Source organism: Nyctereutes procyonoides, unplaced genomic scaffold (assembly GCF_905146905.1).
Source record: "Nyctereutes procyonoides isolate TBG_1078 unplaced genomic scaffold, NYPRO_anot_genome, whole genome shotgun sequence".
Lineage (NCBI taxonomy): Eukaryota > Metazoa > Chordata > Mammalia > Carnivora > Canidae > Nyctereutes > Nyctereutes procyonoides.
The window spans coordinates 19,552,448-19,566,645 of record NW_026575033.1 but is presented as its reverse complement, the minus strand read 5'-3'; the positions used below and the strand labels follow the sequence as shown (position 1 = coordinate 19,566,645).

The 14,198-nt window shown below is 41.5% G+C and overlaps 2 protein-coding genes across 2 annotated transcripts in view; one reads left to right on the top strand and one right to left on the bottom strand.

The window, feature by feature from the left end:
* Window positions 1–14,198, top strand: part of FOXO1 (forkhead box O1) — a 102,502-nt gene that overhangs the window by 19,113 nt on the left and 69,191 nt on the right. The window lies entirely within an intron of this gene.
* On the bottom strand, window positions 11,300–11,763 carry LOC129504467 (dynein light chain roadblock-type 1). Its single transcript, XM_055317178.1, has one exon. It carries the CDS (start codon window positions 11,699–11,701, stop codon window positions 11,411–11,413), a length of 291 nt encoding a protein of 96 aa, XP_055173153.1. The 5' UTR covers window positions 11,702–11,763; the 3' UTR covers window positions 11,300–11,410.

Sequence of the window (14,198 nt, the reverse complement as noted above, 5' to 3'; positions counted from 1 at the left end):
TTCATGAGAGACACAGAGAGTGGGGGTGGGGAGGCAGAGAGACAGGCAGAGGGAGAAGCGGGCTCCATGCAGGGAGCCCGATGTGGGACTGCCTCCCTTTCTCTGTCTCTCATGAATAAATGAATACAATCCTTGAGAGAGAGAGAGAGAGAGAGAGAGAGAGAGGGAGGGAGGGAGGGAGGCAGAGACCCAGACAGAGGGAGAAGCAGGCTCCATGCAGGGAGATTGATGCAGGACTCGATCCTGGGACTCCAGGATCACACTCTGAGCCAAAGGCAGGCACTAAACTGCTGAGCCATCCAGGCATTCTCTATCCCCATTTTTTAGATGAGGAAGCTTTGGCACAAAGTTAATTTGCCCAATGTCACATAGTAAGTGATAGAAGCGAGATGTCAGTGGGTTTTTATTGTAAAATCTCAGGCTCTTAACCATGAGAATGCTTATCTTTGGAATCTTGGAGAAAAAAACTAGAACTTAGATTTAAAGTTGGAAATACAAAGGTAAAATAAAATTAATGGATAGATAATCAGTTAATTAACAATTAACAAAATCTAAACAGTTAATGCATATACGGAAGGTCCCAAGACAAGTTTTGTTGGCTCATCAGCTGGTTAACTCTTGAGGACGACAAAATACTTGGACATAGAGAACCTTTGGGTTAGTGGATTTTCTTCTCTTCTGAGGAGAGGAAGGGGAGTGCATTTGTGGTGATGATTAATGAATGGTTGGAAGGAGACCATGTGATGCAGCCGTAGTTCATAGTTCTTAGTTCGAAGTGTGGCCTAAAGGAGTTGCCCACATTTTCCTCAGTAGGTGGGTGGGTGGATGGATTTCATTCATTTGTACTATGCACTGTCACTCCCTCCACATACTGCTTAAAAGGAAGAAAAGTGTACTTCCTTTCACAGGGAGATGGGCTTGGCTAGTTCATGCTCTATGGTTGACAAATAGAACAAATACTGACCCTTTTGGACAGAAAAGACTTTGTTCTTGGGGTGAGCTTAAGCTTCAAAAAGATTACTGAGTCCTCAATAAGGGGCAAGGATAAAGTAAAATTCTCAGTTAAGCTGTTATCCAAACTTTGCTAAGTGCTGGTTAGTCTTCCTTACCATTTGGCACTATCTGCATTGCATGGATAGGAAACTAAGGCCAAGGGAGGCATTGTGGCTTGTTCCAGACCACCCTCCTGGAATTGGAGGAGTTGTGGAATGCCAAGCTGCCCTTCTTACTTAGATCATCAGTTGGTCTGTGTAATTCCTGGGATTTCCCTTGTTGAGTGAGAGAGTCTTTGGTTTTGCTTTGAAAGATGCATGGAGAGAGTAGTGTGGTTCAGAGGCAGTGATAGGTAGGTACTATCTGCCTTTGGATATTCTTCCAAATGTTATAAATTTTAAGAAATGATGTCAGCTCACAGTGGTTCTTTCTTTTAACTGCTTTTATATGTTGCTTGTATGAAGTGGTGGCATTTTAGATGTCCTGAACAAGTAGTTCATAATAGATGGACAGGATTTGTGCCAATTTAGCATGAGATTATATAGAAGGTTGTTAATATTTGTTTTATTAAAGTGATTGAATTTCTGTTTACCTATGTAAAAGGACTCTTGGGGGGCAGTAAGTACTATTTAGAACCTTGAGTATTGTCACCAAATTTATTCAAGCTTGTTGAACTGAGCAGAGCTTTGGGCACGTTGATTGTTGTGAGGACTAAGAGATTGGGGTTGTCGCATAAGAAGGCAGAGGTTGCTCTCTCCCCTGTCCTCCATCCATTTTATCTGCAGAGATTTTTCAGATAGAATGGAGAAAGGAAAAAATTCTAAGTATTTTTACATTTTTGTATAAAAGGTGAGGCTGATGGTTCTCAACTAGGGAAGATTTTGCTCCCCAGGGCACATTTGGCAATTGGGGAAACACTTTTGGTTGTGGAAATGGGGTGGGAGGGGGGGCCAATATTGGCATATTTGGAGGTGAAAGGCCAGAGTTGTTGCTAAGCATCAAAACGTCCAGCAATGCTCAGGACAGCCCCCCAAAAAAGAATGATCTGGCCCCAAAAGCCAGTACTGTGAGATTGAGAAACTCCGCTCTGCGCAAAATTATCCTGTATGTTTTTCCTGCACTAATAACATCTCTTTATTTGTTGAGTATTAAGTGTCTGCAAAACTTGGAGTGGCATGTATATAGAGTTTGCTTCAGTTCTTCTCATCACTGTCTTAAGAGGGCAGGCAATACTCAGGACAGTGCTGCCTTCTGAGATCTTCAGTCCCCCAGGGATTTGTTAGCAAAATGCTCATCCCTGGTGTGGTCCTCAGGCCTTCACGGGATTGGCTTCACTCACATGTGCTTCCTTCCTCCTCCAACACAATCTCTTTTGCCACCTCCTTTATGAAGCTTTTTTTGATTAACTCCCAGTTGAATGGGATCTCTGTCTTTGCTTGGATTCCTCATAACAGGTGTGCTTTCTCATGGAAATTCTCCTGGATCTGTCTCTTGCTTCCTGTGTCTCATTGAGCTGCAAGCTCTGTATGGCAGAATGCTTTCGTTTTCTTTACTGGTCCTAGAAACACCTGAATGTAGTTCCTCACACATAACAGGCAGGAAAGAGTCACCATTTAAATGATCAGGTCCGGATCTCTGAGGGATCTCTGGGTGGCTCAGGGGTTTAGTGCCTGCCTTTGGCCCAGGGCATGATGCTGGAGTCCCGGGTTTGAGTTCCGCATTGGGCTCCTTGCGTGGAGCCTGCTTCTCCCTCTGCCTGTGCCTCTGCCTCTCTTTCTCTCTGTGTCTCTCATGAATAAATAAATAAAATCTTTAAAAAAAAAAAAGATCAGATCCTTAAATCACCAGGTTTACTGTTATTATTGTACTAACCTAACGTAACCCAATCCATGTGATTCTTAAATTTATAAAGGAAGAGAGTATTCTAGTCTTTTTTGCCACTGAACTGTACTGGTAGAAAAAGAAATTTTAAGAATTAAATAAAAAATAAATTTTAAGTAGGCAGATATCATTATTAATAAAGTAGGTGGGCTCTAGGTAAAAATGTGTATTTAACTTGGAAATGACTCTAAAGTGCTTCAGAATTTTAGTCTTGCCTGTAATTGATTTATAGAGAAACAAAATGTTTTTGAAATTCTGTAGTATTGGTTGTCTAAACCATAGATTTAAGTTATTCTCATAAAGTTAATAGTTGCTGCAGTAAACTAGAGTGGCCAAGAGCTTGGTGAGCCGCTGTCTGATTTTTTTTTTTCCTAAAAAAGATTTTATTCATTTATTCATGCGAGATACACAGGGGCAGAGACACAGGCAGAGGGAGAAGCAGGCTTCTTGCAGGGAGCCTGAAGTGGGACTCTATCCCAGGACCCCGGGATCATGGAATCATGCCCTGAGCCGACAGCAGGCACTCAACCACTGAGCCACCCAGGTGCCCCTATTTATCTGATTTTTTTTTTAATCTGATTTTTGAATCCAGTCTTCCTCTACTTGTGACTTTCTTTTTTTTATTTTTATTTTTATTTATTTATGATAGTCACAGAGAGAGAGAGAGAGGCAGAGACACAGGCAGAGGGAGAAACAGGCTCCATGCACCGGGAGCCCGACGTGGGATTCGATCCTGGGTCTCCAGGATCGCGCCCTGGGCCAAAGGCAGGCGCCAAACCGCTGCACCACCCAGGGATCCCTACTTGTGACTTTCTTAATCACTATGCCTCAGTTTCCTCAACTGTAAATTGTGAGAACTGATTGAGTTAGTACATGTGAAGTGCTCAAAGAACGGTGCCTGGCACACAGTCTGTGCTCAAGAAATGCGGTTGTTTATGATTACTGTTATTTATTCCAATTGTACTTAGGATTGTTGTAGATTTTTTTTTTTTTATTCGTCTCATGGCAGCCTATCCAAGTGACTATTATCATCAGGAGACCCAGAGAGTTGGAAGGACTTTCCCAAGATTGTATAGCTTGTGGCAGTTGTAAGTGACAGAGGTCTGATTTTTAATTTATTTAAGTGATCTCTACATTCAACATGCGACTTGAACTCAAGATGCGGAGATTAAGTTACATGCTTCTCCAGCTGAGCCGGCCAGGTGCCCTGACCCTTCTGATGTATAACTGATGTTTTGCACAGACTCCACTACTGTGCTACCGTGGTCCTGAGATGTATATATTGGGTCTGTGGGAGGAGGCAGTAGTTGGAGTGCAGTGCATCCTAGTGGCCAGGACCACTCAGGCCCCCAAGATGGGTAGAGTAAACCCCTGTGGAGGGTGAGGACACAAAGGCAGCCTTTGTGGCAGCCTTTGTCCTTGTCAGAGGGTGTACTTGATGGCCCTAGGCCCTTCCTGGGAAATGGCACAGCCCTGCCTAATTGTAGCAGGCACTGAGAGAGAGAGTTAAAGTGATTGCCCAGATAGAACATCTTCTAAATTTTTGTCTGTGTACAAATACTGGACCAGATTCATTGGAAAAATACTTTCATGATAGTTTTAACAGGGATTTGTTCAAGAATTATAAACCCGATTATAGAAATTTTATTAGTGTTTGATGAGTAGATTATGAAGTTGAGTAAAAACAAAATGGATTGTAGTGATTTTTTTCTTATTAAATGGCCTTGATGGTGTATAAAATACTTCTTCCTCATTCTCATGGATTGCAATATTAAACTATAAATTAAGTCTTTAAATGTTACTCTTTTGTATTAAAGGGCTTTTTATTAGAAATGATTAAATTTTTTCTAAGTATTAGAAGAAGCATGTAATGTAACGGTTCTCCAAAGCTGCAGATACTGGGTAGTCTGCAGAGAAATTTTATCAGCTTTATTGCTTCTTTCCTCCTAGGAGGAATTGTAGAAACAAAATGAATGGGAACCACTAGTTTTCTAAACTCCTTTTTTTTTGGGGGGGGTGTTAATATGGCATTAGGCTCTATGGTTCCTTGATTCAAAGGCTCTTCTGTAAATATTTTTGGTGCCTAATACTTCATTTCAGGCAGAACATTGCCAGGTGACCCATAAGGTAGGTGATTTATATACTTATTTGGTCATGACTCATAAATATTGTCAGTTAGGTTTAGAGGCTTAGATTTTGGTGAATGATGCTACATTGACAGTGATTTTGTAGAGGTTCTTTCCTTCCTTCCTTTATTTTTTAGAAATAAAGACCAAAGCCACTTTTCATAGTAATATACTGCAATGACATAAATTGTACATTTTCTTCTGCAGCTTCTTAGGCTTATATTCAATTCATTGAATGTCCATTTGCTCATTTATTAATGTCTAAGTGAGATTGGTTATTTACCTATGTGGCAATACAATTATATGTGCTTGTATGTAGTTATATAGACATGAACTAGTTAAATTGCTGAGTCTTCTGCAGATTACCCCAACATAGAGCAAAGCTTTGTGGTGTCATTGGGAAAGCTCTTAGGGGACTTTGTCATGGGTAGTTTTATTAGAAGAGTGAAACTTCTCTACATTTTGCTGTAAAATCATATAGCTATGGAATATCAAGCCTTATTACTGATCGTATACCTGTCATGTGGGCAGTTTAATGTTGAAGAACTATTGTCAAATCCTAGATTGTTAAGGAAACTTTTCATAATTGTCTCCAACCTTACTTAATACAGAGAGTGTTTTCCTTGGAACTTTATTTTTATAACTCTGCGTGCTTGGCCTACTATGTATAATAGACATTTCCACTGATACGTACCTGGGCTGTTGTTACCAAGGGGGCTGCTGAAGAAAGGTGAGTTCCTATAATTTATTTTAAGGAGACTTGTGAATTCTTTCCTTTTCCACTCAGAGAGTTACTGTGACTGGTTTCTTTTGGATATGGAATGGATGGACATCTACTTCGTATTTTTTTTTCACATTAGCTTTATTGAGTTCATATAGCATACAGTGAACCCATTTAAAGAGTACAATTCAGTGGTTTTTAGAATTGTACAATTGTCACTACAATGAATTTTAGAATATTTTCATCACTCCCCAAAGAAACCTGTAACCATTGCCAGTTACTTGCCCCCTACCTTCCAGCCCTAGGCCACTATTTATTTACGTTCTGTCTTACTGGACTTACTTATTCTGGGCATTTCATATAAATAGAATCGTACAATATGTAATCTTTTGTGACTGGCTTCCACTTGGCATGTTTTCAAGGTTTATCCATGTTGTAGCATATGTCAGTACTTCATTCCTTTTTAGTGCCAGGTAGTATTCTGTTATTTGGATATACTGCTATTTATTTCTCCATTTATCAGTTAATGGATGTTTGGGTTGTTTCCACTTTTGATGATTATGAATAATGTTCTGTGATCATTTGTGTATGTGTGTGTTTACGGATCTATATTTTCATTTCTCTTGGCTTGGTTATATATACCTAGGAGTTAAATTGTCTAGTCATATGGTAACTTCTTGTTTAATCTTTTGAGGCACTGCCGAACTGTTTTCTAAAGTGGCTGTACCATTTTATATTCCTACCAGGAGGGTATGAGGATTTTTTTTTTTTTAAGATTTATTTATTCATGAGAGAGAGAGGCAGAGACACAGGCAGAGGGAGTAGCAGGCTCCTCATTGGGAGCCCGATGTGGGACTTGATCCCTGGATGTCCTGGGATCACGCCCTGAGCCAAAGGCAGGTGCTCAACTGCTGAGCCACCCAGGCCCCCGGGGTATGAGGATTCTAATTCTTCCATATCCTTGATAATACTTGTTACTGTGCTTTATTTTAGCCATCTTGGTGGATAGGAAGTAGTATCTCACTGTGGTTTTGTTTTCTTTCTGATGGTGAATGATGTTGAGCATCTTTTCCCGTGCTTTTTGCCTGTTTGTATATCTTCTTTGGAGAAGGGTCTATTCAGATCCTTTACCCATTGTTTTCAAGTAGACTTTCTGTCCATTGTGGTTTCCAACTGGTAACCTTAGATCAAGAATTGCATGCTCTACCTGCTGATCCATCCAGACACTCCTCCTACACCTGTTTTGATTGATTGATAGATCGATTGATTTTATTTATTTATTAATGAGAGACACAGGCAGAGATGCAGGCAGAGGGAGAAGCAAGCTCCCTGTGGGGAGCCCAATATGGGACTCTGTCCTGGGAATCCGGGATCAGGCCCTGAGCTAAAGGCAGATGGCCAACCGATGAGCCACCTAGGTGTCCCCTATACCCATTTTTAAATTGTGTTATTTGGGGCATCTTGTTGGCTTAGTCAGTGGAGTTGGTTTCAGGATTGTGGGTTTAAGCCTCTTGTTGGGTGTAGAGATTACTTAAAAAATACAGTGTTACTTATGTTTTTATTATTGAGATTTAAGGCTCCTTTATTCTAGACAATAAATCTTATATCCTACAGTTTGCAAATAATTTCTCTCATTCTGTGGATGGTCTTTTCACTTCCTTGGTATTTTTCTTTTTGTTTTTTTGAATTGTGGTAAACTACACATAATTTACCACCTTAACCATTTTTAAAAAAAATATTTATTTTTTTTAACCATTTTTTTTTAAGATTTTATTTATTCATGAGAGACACAGAACGAGAGAGAGGCAGAGACACAGGCAGAGGGAGAAGCAGGCTCCATGCCGGGAGCCCGACATGGGACTCCATTCCGGGTTTCCAGGATCACGCCCCAGGTTGAAGGCGACGCCAAACTGCTGAGCCACTCAGGCTGCCCACCTTAACCATTTTTAACTGTATAGTTCCATGGCATTCAGTAGTGTCACGTTGTTGTTCAACCATTACCACCATCTATCTCCAGTGTTCTTTTTATCTTGCAAAACTGAAACTCCACCCATTAAACAGTAAGTCTCCATACCTTCCTACCCTCAGCCCCTGGCAACCACCATTCTGCTATTTCTGAATTTGAATATTCTCGGTACCTCACTAGTGGAATCCATTTGTGACTGGCTTTTCACATAGCATAAGGTCTTTAGGCATACTACAGCATGTAACAGAATGTCTTTTTCAAATGCTGAATAATCCGTTGCATGTATATACCACATTTCCATTCATCTGCCAATAGACACCTGGATTGCTTCCAGTTTTTCTACGTGAATAATGCCATGAATATGAATGTAGAAGTGATGGTGGTGGTCTTTGAAATGCGAAGATCCTACTTATTTAATTTCAGTATATAGTGTGAGGTTACGGACTCACTATATTTTATGGACTGGTGGCTCTAAATTTGTCCTCCAGTTGTTCAGTCTGTTTTGGTTATGCCGCTAGGTTGGAACATAAACACTTGTGGTGGGGGAGCCCTTCTTCACCACCATGCTGTCACTCCTACCTCCTACAGGACCCCCAAAGCCCACCCTCCCCCCAACCCCAGAGGATTGAGAACTCTGGAACAAAGACTTGGGCAGTTAATTTTATTTTTGCATCCTGCTCATGTTTCTTTATTCAATGTGATGGCTTCATTCTTTCTCACTTCTCTATCCCCACAGCATAATTTTTTTTTAATTTAATTATTCATAAGAGACACAGAGAGAGAGAGGCAGAGACACAGGCAGAGGGAGAAGCAGGCTCCATACAGGGAGCCCGATGTGGGATTTGATCCTGGGACTCCAGGATCATGCCCTGGGCCAAAGGTAGGCACTAAACCACTGAGCCACCCAGGGATCCCCCACAGCATAATTTCTGTTCAACAGAAAATCCTCCTCAGTATAAGCCTCTTTGGGAATCAGAAGTCACACCTCTGTGGGTACCTTGTCCCCTTTCTCTTCTGAGCCACACTCCAGCAGAATGGTGTGCCAGGAGGGGGATCTTAGTGTTGTACCCCAAGGCACTTTCCCTCCCATTTAAGAAATTTACAAGGTTTGTGTTTTATTTTATTATTATTTTTTTAAGATTTTATTATTCATGAGAGATAGAGAAAGAGAGGCAGAGACACAGGCAGAGGGAGAAGCAGGCTCCATGCAAGGGAGCCCGATGCAGGACTTGATCCTAGGACTCCAGGATCATGTCTTGGGCTGAAGGCGGTGCTAAACTGCTAAGCCACCCGGGCTGTCCAAGAAATTTATAAGATTTAAAACAAAATGACAGAGTGGTGTTCCCAAAGCATGTAGCCTTCACAGTACTTCAAGGAGAAAAATAGATTGTTTTAGGGCCTTTTCTTATTTACCAGACCAATCATTAGATGACAAGCCTTTCCTGGTTTTTCCAGTGTGGACAAGTAAGTTTTGCTCTTCACTAGGAACAAAAACAAAAGTAGCCCAGGACTGTTTTGAAGGATTCCCTCTGGCTTGCGTGTATATAAACTACGCATAATCAGAGATTCTCAGGGTTTCAGTTCCCCTTGCTGTGAAATTAATAGTACCTGAATTCCTAGAACAAAATGCCTAGCATTTTGGGACATCTGGGGTTCCTGGTTTTGCTAATTATGTTTTAAAACTTCGTTCCCATGTTTTTTGGAGGTGGAAAGGTAGAAGGTATTAGCCAGTTTTTAAGTGGTGAGCATTTTTTAGTGAGTTAAAAATACTAAATGTGATTTAACTAAAGATAATTATTGCACCAAATGATGGGCTTGAGTGCTGAGCATGAGAAAATCCTAAACCCAGCTACTTGTTGTTTCTGGAGCCTTGGTGACCACCAGTTCCTATCTGCCTTCTAGGTCCTCTGGTTTCAGGATGATGTGTACTTCACTGCGCCAGCACTCATGCAGCCTGTCCTCTGTAGTTTCCTCTTAGAGAACACAGTGCCCCAGGAGAGCCATGTGGAGGCCAGTGCTCCATAGGGAAACTGGATCTGAGCTTTCTTCCCAGGTCCACAACCCAGTTTGTGAAGGGAGGGCCTTTGGTAGGTAGGTCCCACATCCAGCCACTTTATATACCCACAGACTGTGAATGAAGTTGGAGGCAGTTTAGAGCTTACCATTGCCACTTACTGGCTGGGCCTCTTCAGTGACCACAGTCCCATCACTGCAGTTCAGTATGTTACTGAATTCAGACATGGAGCTCTTAAGAAGTAAACAGCCAGGGTAATGTGAGGCTGTTATGCTTGTTTGCATAGGTGTATCTTGTTCATGAGGTATACTTGTGATTAACGTGGTAGACTGTAGGTGGCCTTGCAAAGTGCCTGGGACAGTACTGTTTGAATTCAGGGGAGGGGGGGCATGTGCAAGTGCCTGGGAGAAAACTTTAGGAAGAAGGTCGAGCCCGCAGGGCTTTAGACGCATGGAGATAATGACCACTCGGCATTATTTTGTATTATTTCAGTTTACACAGTGCTGTCATACTTTCTACCTCAGTTACTTGGACCTTAAGTTCCCCTCTGCATCTTGTCCATAGGTGGCCATAATCCCCATTTCACAGATGAGGAACTGGCCTTGTCATTGACCACTTGACACAGTTTAGATTTGAGTCTAGCTGGGTGAGCCCAAATTTCACTGTTACTTTTCCAGGAAATAACAGTAGAATGAACAAAAAAGCAGAAGAAAGACAAGCTCAGATAGTATGGTGAGTTCTTCAGGATTGTGGAAAGAAGGGTGAAGAGTTAAAGGGATCAGAGGGCCTCATGGTTATAAGGTGTGTTGAGACAAGTTGTCAGAGAGCCCACAGACTGAAACCCTCAGAAGGCTTTGAGTGTGTATATATGTTTAAGAAACCGCTTTTTGAGTTATAACTCACATTAATAAACTGCACATATCTTAAGTACACAATTTGATAAGTTTTGACATGTATATGCACTTGTGAAACCACAGTCAAGATAATGAACATATCTATCACTGAAAAGCTTCCTCATGTCGCCTCAAATGGCTAAAAAACAAAATTTTTATTTGGGAATATTTTCAGAAGATAAGCTTAAAGAAAAATATAAAGAATTTTTATATACCCTTTGTCCAGATTCACCAATTTTTAACACTTGTCACATTTGTTTGCATTTTTTAAAGATTTTATTTATTTATTTGAGAGAGAAGGAGAACACAGAGGGAGAGGGAGAAGCAGATTCCCAACTGAGCAGGGAGCTCAGCGCAGGGCTCCATCTCCATCCCAGGACCTCAAGATCATGACCCAAGCTGAAGGCAGATGCTTAACCAACTGAGCCACCCAGTTTGCATTCTCAGGTATATATGCATGTGGGTGTATAAATTTATACAGATATACATTTTTTTAAAGCATTTTAGTTATTTTTAGTTAAAGAAAAACAGACTTTTCCAAGGGTGACAAAGTGAACTGAAGGTCAGATGGAAGGAAGCAGGGTGTGTGGGCTGTTCAAAGCTCTTGCTCCAAAATCTGGAGGCGAGGAAAGAAGGTCCTCCCAAGAATTCAAGGGTGACTGGCCAGCAGAGGGATGACTTTGATGACTTTGGGGACTGGATCAGTCTAAGTAGGCTCTCAGGTGATTTCCACCTGCTAGTTGGTTGACATGATTAATACTATCACTCTTAGGGGCTATTACATTAAGGAATGACGCAGGAAGCCAAGAGAGTGGCTTATTCAGTTGGATTCTGAATCACAATCAGGAAATAGTCTTTATCTGGTGCAACCATAATTTCATTTTTCTTGGAGCGAATTCGAAGGAAGGTGAGGTCATTCTGGGGGTCAATTTCACGCACGGTGCTCCGGGCCTTCAAGATGAAGTTGTGCATGAGGTTGGCATACTGTGTGGTAGTGGGATTGTCCATGGTGCTCTTGATGGGAATGCCTTCTGTGTTCACCACGATGATGCCCTGTACTCCCTTCTGGCTCTGAAGTCGCTTCAGTGTCTCCTCCACCTCTGCCATTTCCAACCGATCCCGTAGCTCCGCAACGCCGGCGCTCAGTCCAGGCCTGGGACCTTTCCGCGCCTGCGCACAGCACCTGTCTCCAGATATACATTTGTACACACAAATTTTTCCCTGACTCATTTAGGAGTAGTTTATATAAATGGTGTAGCTTCATCCCTTAATGTTTCAGTATGTATTACCAAAGAATAAGAGTAGACTCTTATGTGTCCATGGTACAGCTATCACATTCAGGAAATTTACCACCTTTTTTATTTACCACCTGTTTTATTTAAGTTTTAAGTTTTTATCCATTTTTAAATTTTGTTCTCTTTAGATTGATTTTTTTTAAGATTTTAATGTTTAAAAATGCTCTTTATTTATTTGAGAGGGTGTGAGCTGGCGGAGGGCCAGACGGGGAGGGAGAAGAAGAGGGAAAGAATCCCCAGCAGACTCCCCACTGAGTGGAGTCCCTGGCAGGGCAGATCTCAGGACCCTAGGTGGAACCAAGAGTCAGACTAACAGGATGGCTACCAAGCCATCCAGGCACCCCTCTATTTCTTTTTTTAAAGTAATCTCTACCCTTAATGTGAAGTATAAACTCATAACCCTGAGGATCATGAGGCACATGCTCTGCTAACTACGCCAGTCAGGTGCCCCCCAAATTTATTGTTACTACAGTGCTTTTCATTCAGGTTTTTATTCCGTGTTCCAGTTGTGTCAGCTTCCCAGTAGAGTCCTTACTCTAGTTGCTTTCTTTTTCTCCTGGTACAGGATCCAATGCAGGGTTGCACAATGCATTTAAGCATTACCTTTCTTCAGTCCTCTTTGATTTGAACTGTTCCTTAGTTTCATCTCTTATGCAGTTGACAGCTGAAAGAACACAGAGCAGTTAGTTTAAAGAGTGAGATTTTTGAGCAGGTGGTTGAAATGATCCCTCTGGGTCCAGGGAAGATGACAAGGGTCTGGATAGGTGGGGGTGGTAGAGAGAGGGTCTGGGGTAACAGCCTTGTTACTGAGATTCTGAGGGGCCTAGTTTAGGGTGGAGGAAGTGCTGATAAAATTGCTTGGCTGGGGTGGAACTGGGGAAGAGCAGAGGAGATTTTAGAGTTCTAGTAATTTTCACGATTTAGCAAATTGAAGAAGTAAAGAGGAGGTAGGAGTAAAGAAAAATTGGGCAAGGATAGGTTTATGGCCCCAAGTCTGTGTGTCTCTCTCTCTCTCTCTCTCTCTCTCTCTCTCTCTCTCTCTCTCTCTCACACACACACATACACACACACACACACACACACACACTTCTTAATTCTTGACATCATGACACCTTGGTGGGTGCCAGCTTTGTTTAGAAAGAGGTGAGGGACGCCTGGGTGGCTCAGTGGTTGAGCATAGTCTGCCTTTGGCTCAGGTCCAGATTCCAGGGTCCTGGGATGAGTCCCGCATCAGGTTCCCTGCAGAGAGCCTGCTTCTCCTCTGCCTATATTTCGCCTCTCTCTGTGTGTCTCTCATGAATAAATAAATAAAACCTTAAAAAAAAGAAAGGTGAAATGTTAGGTGTTTTGGATCTTCTGGCCAGATAAGAGAAGTTTGTTGCATGAAGGGCAATTGCCAATGAAGTCTCTCTTAGATACGCATTGATAGCTGGTAGTCCTTCAGTTTCAGATGGAAGGAAGTTGGTTCTCTCGCTGTAAGGAATCCAGGCTAATGTCATCTTGGGCGGCGGAGTTTGGCTACCTAGTTTTAGGGAAGTTCCTGGGCCCATTGCAGTGAAACTAGACATCTTTCCACAACTCAGAGAGCACACACTTGGAAGGGAGAGAAGTGTAGATGAAGTTTACAACTTTGTTATATAGCCCATTTTTCATTTCTTACTGTATTTAAGAGTCTACTAAGTGGAAGGAGTTACCTCTGGGTCTTCTATATAGTTAAGAAAATTTGGGAATCTCAACTGACGTGGAAGGCACTTGCCTGACTCAGTTGGTAGAGCATGTGACTTGATATTGGGGTTATGAGTTAAAGCCCCATGTTGGGTGTAGAGATTACTTAAAAACACAGAATACATGTATTAAACAGACCTGGACTTATTTTTAGAACCTTGAGACACCAAGAACATTGCAAGGTTTGGCGCAGAAGATCTCTCACTGATAGGACAACTTTAGAAACAGCATTACATTTTTAATTTTATAAAATGTTTATTGCTTTGTATTAAGCCATCATGATCACCTAAGATCAGTGAACTTATTACTTGGTTCCTTTGTTGGGAGTTTGGGAATATCCCAATATTTTAAAGTTTTTACAGTATTTTAAGTAGTGACATTAGTTAAAATATATCCTATTATTACTAGAATGCCTTTGGAGAGGATTTCTCTTTTATTCAATCTTGGTGGAATACAGATGGCCCTTGATATATGATGGTTCAACTTAAACAGTCTCCTAACTTTACAATGGTGCAAAAGTGATACGGTGTAAAAGCAATAACACATTCAGTAGAAACCCTTACTTTGAATTTTGAATTTGGATC

What these genes read in the sequence shown, in the direction of transcription:
- LOC129504467 (XM_055317178.1), bottom strand. Translation starts at nt 11,701, where the DNA reads ATGGCAGAGGTGGAGGAGACACTGAAGCGACTTCAGAGCCAGAAGGGA.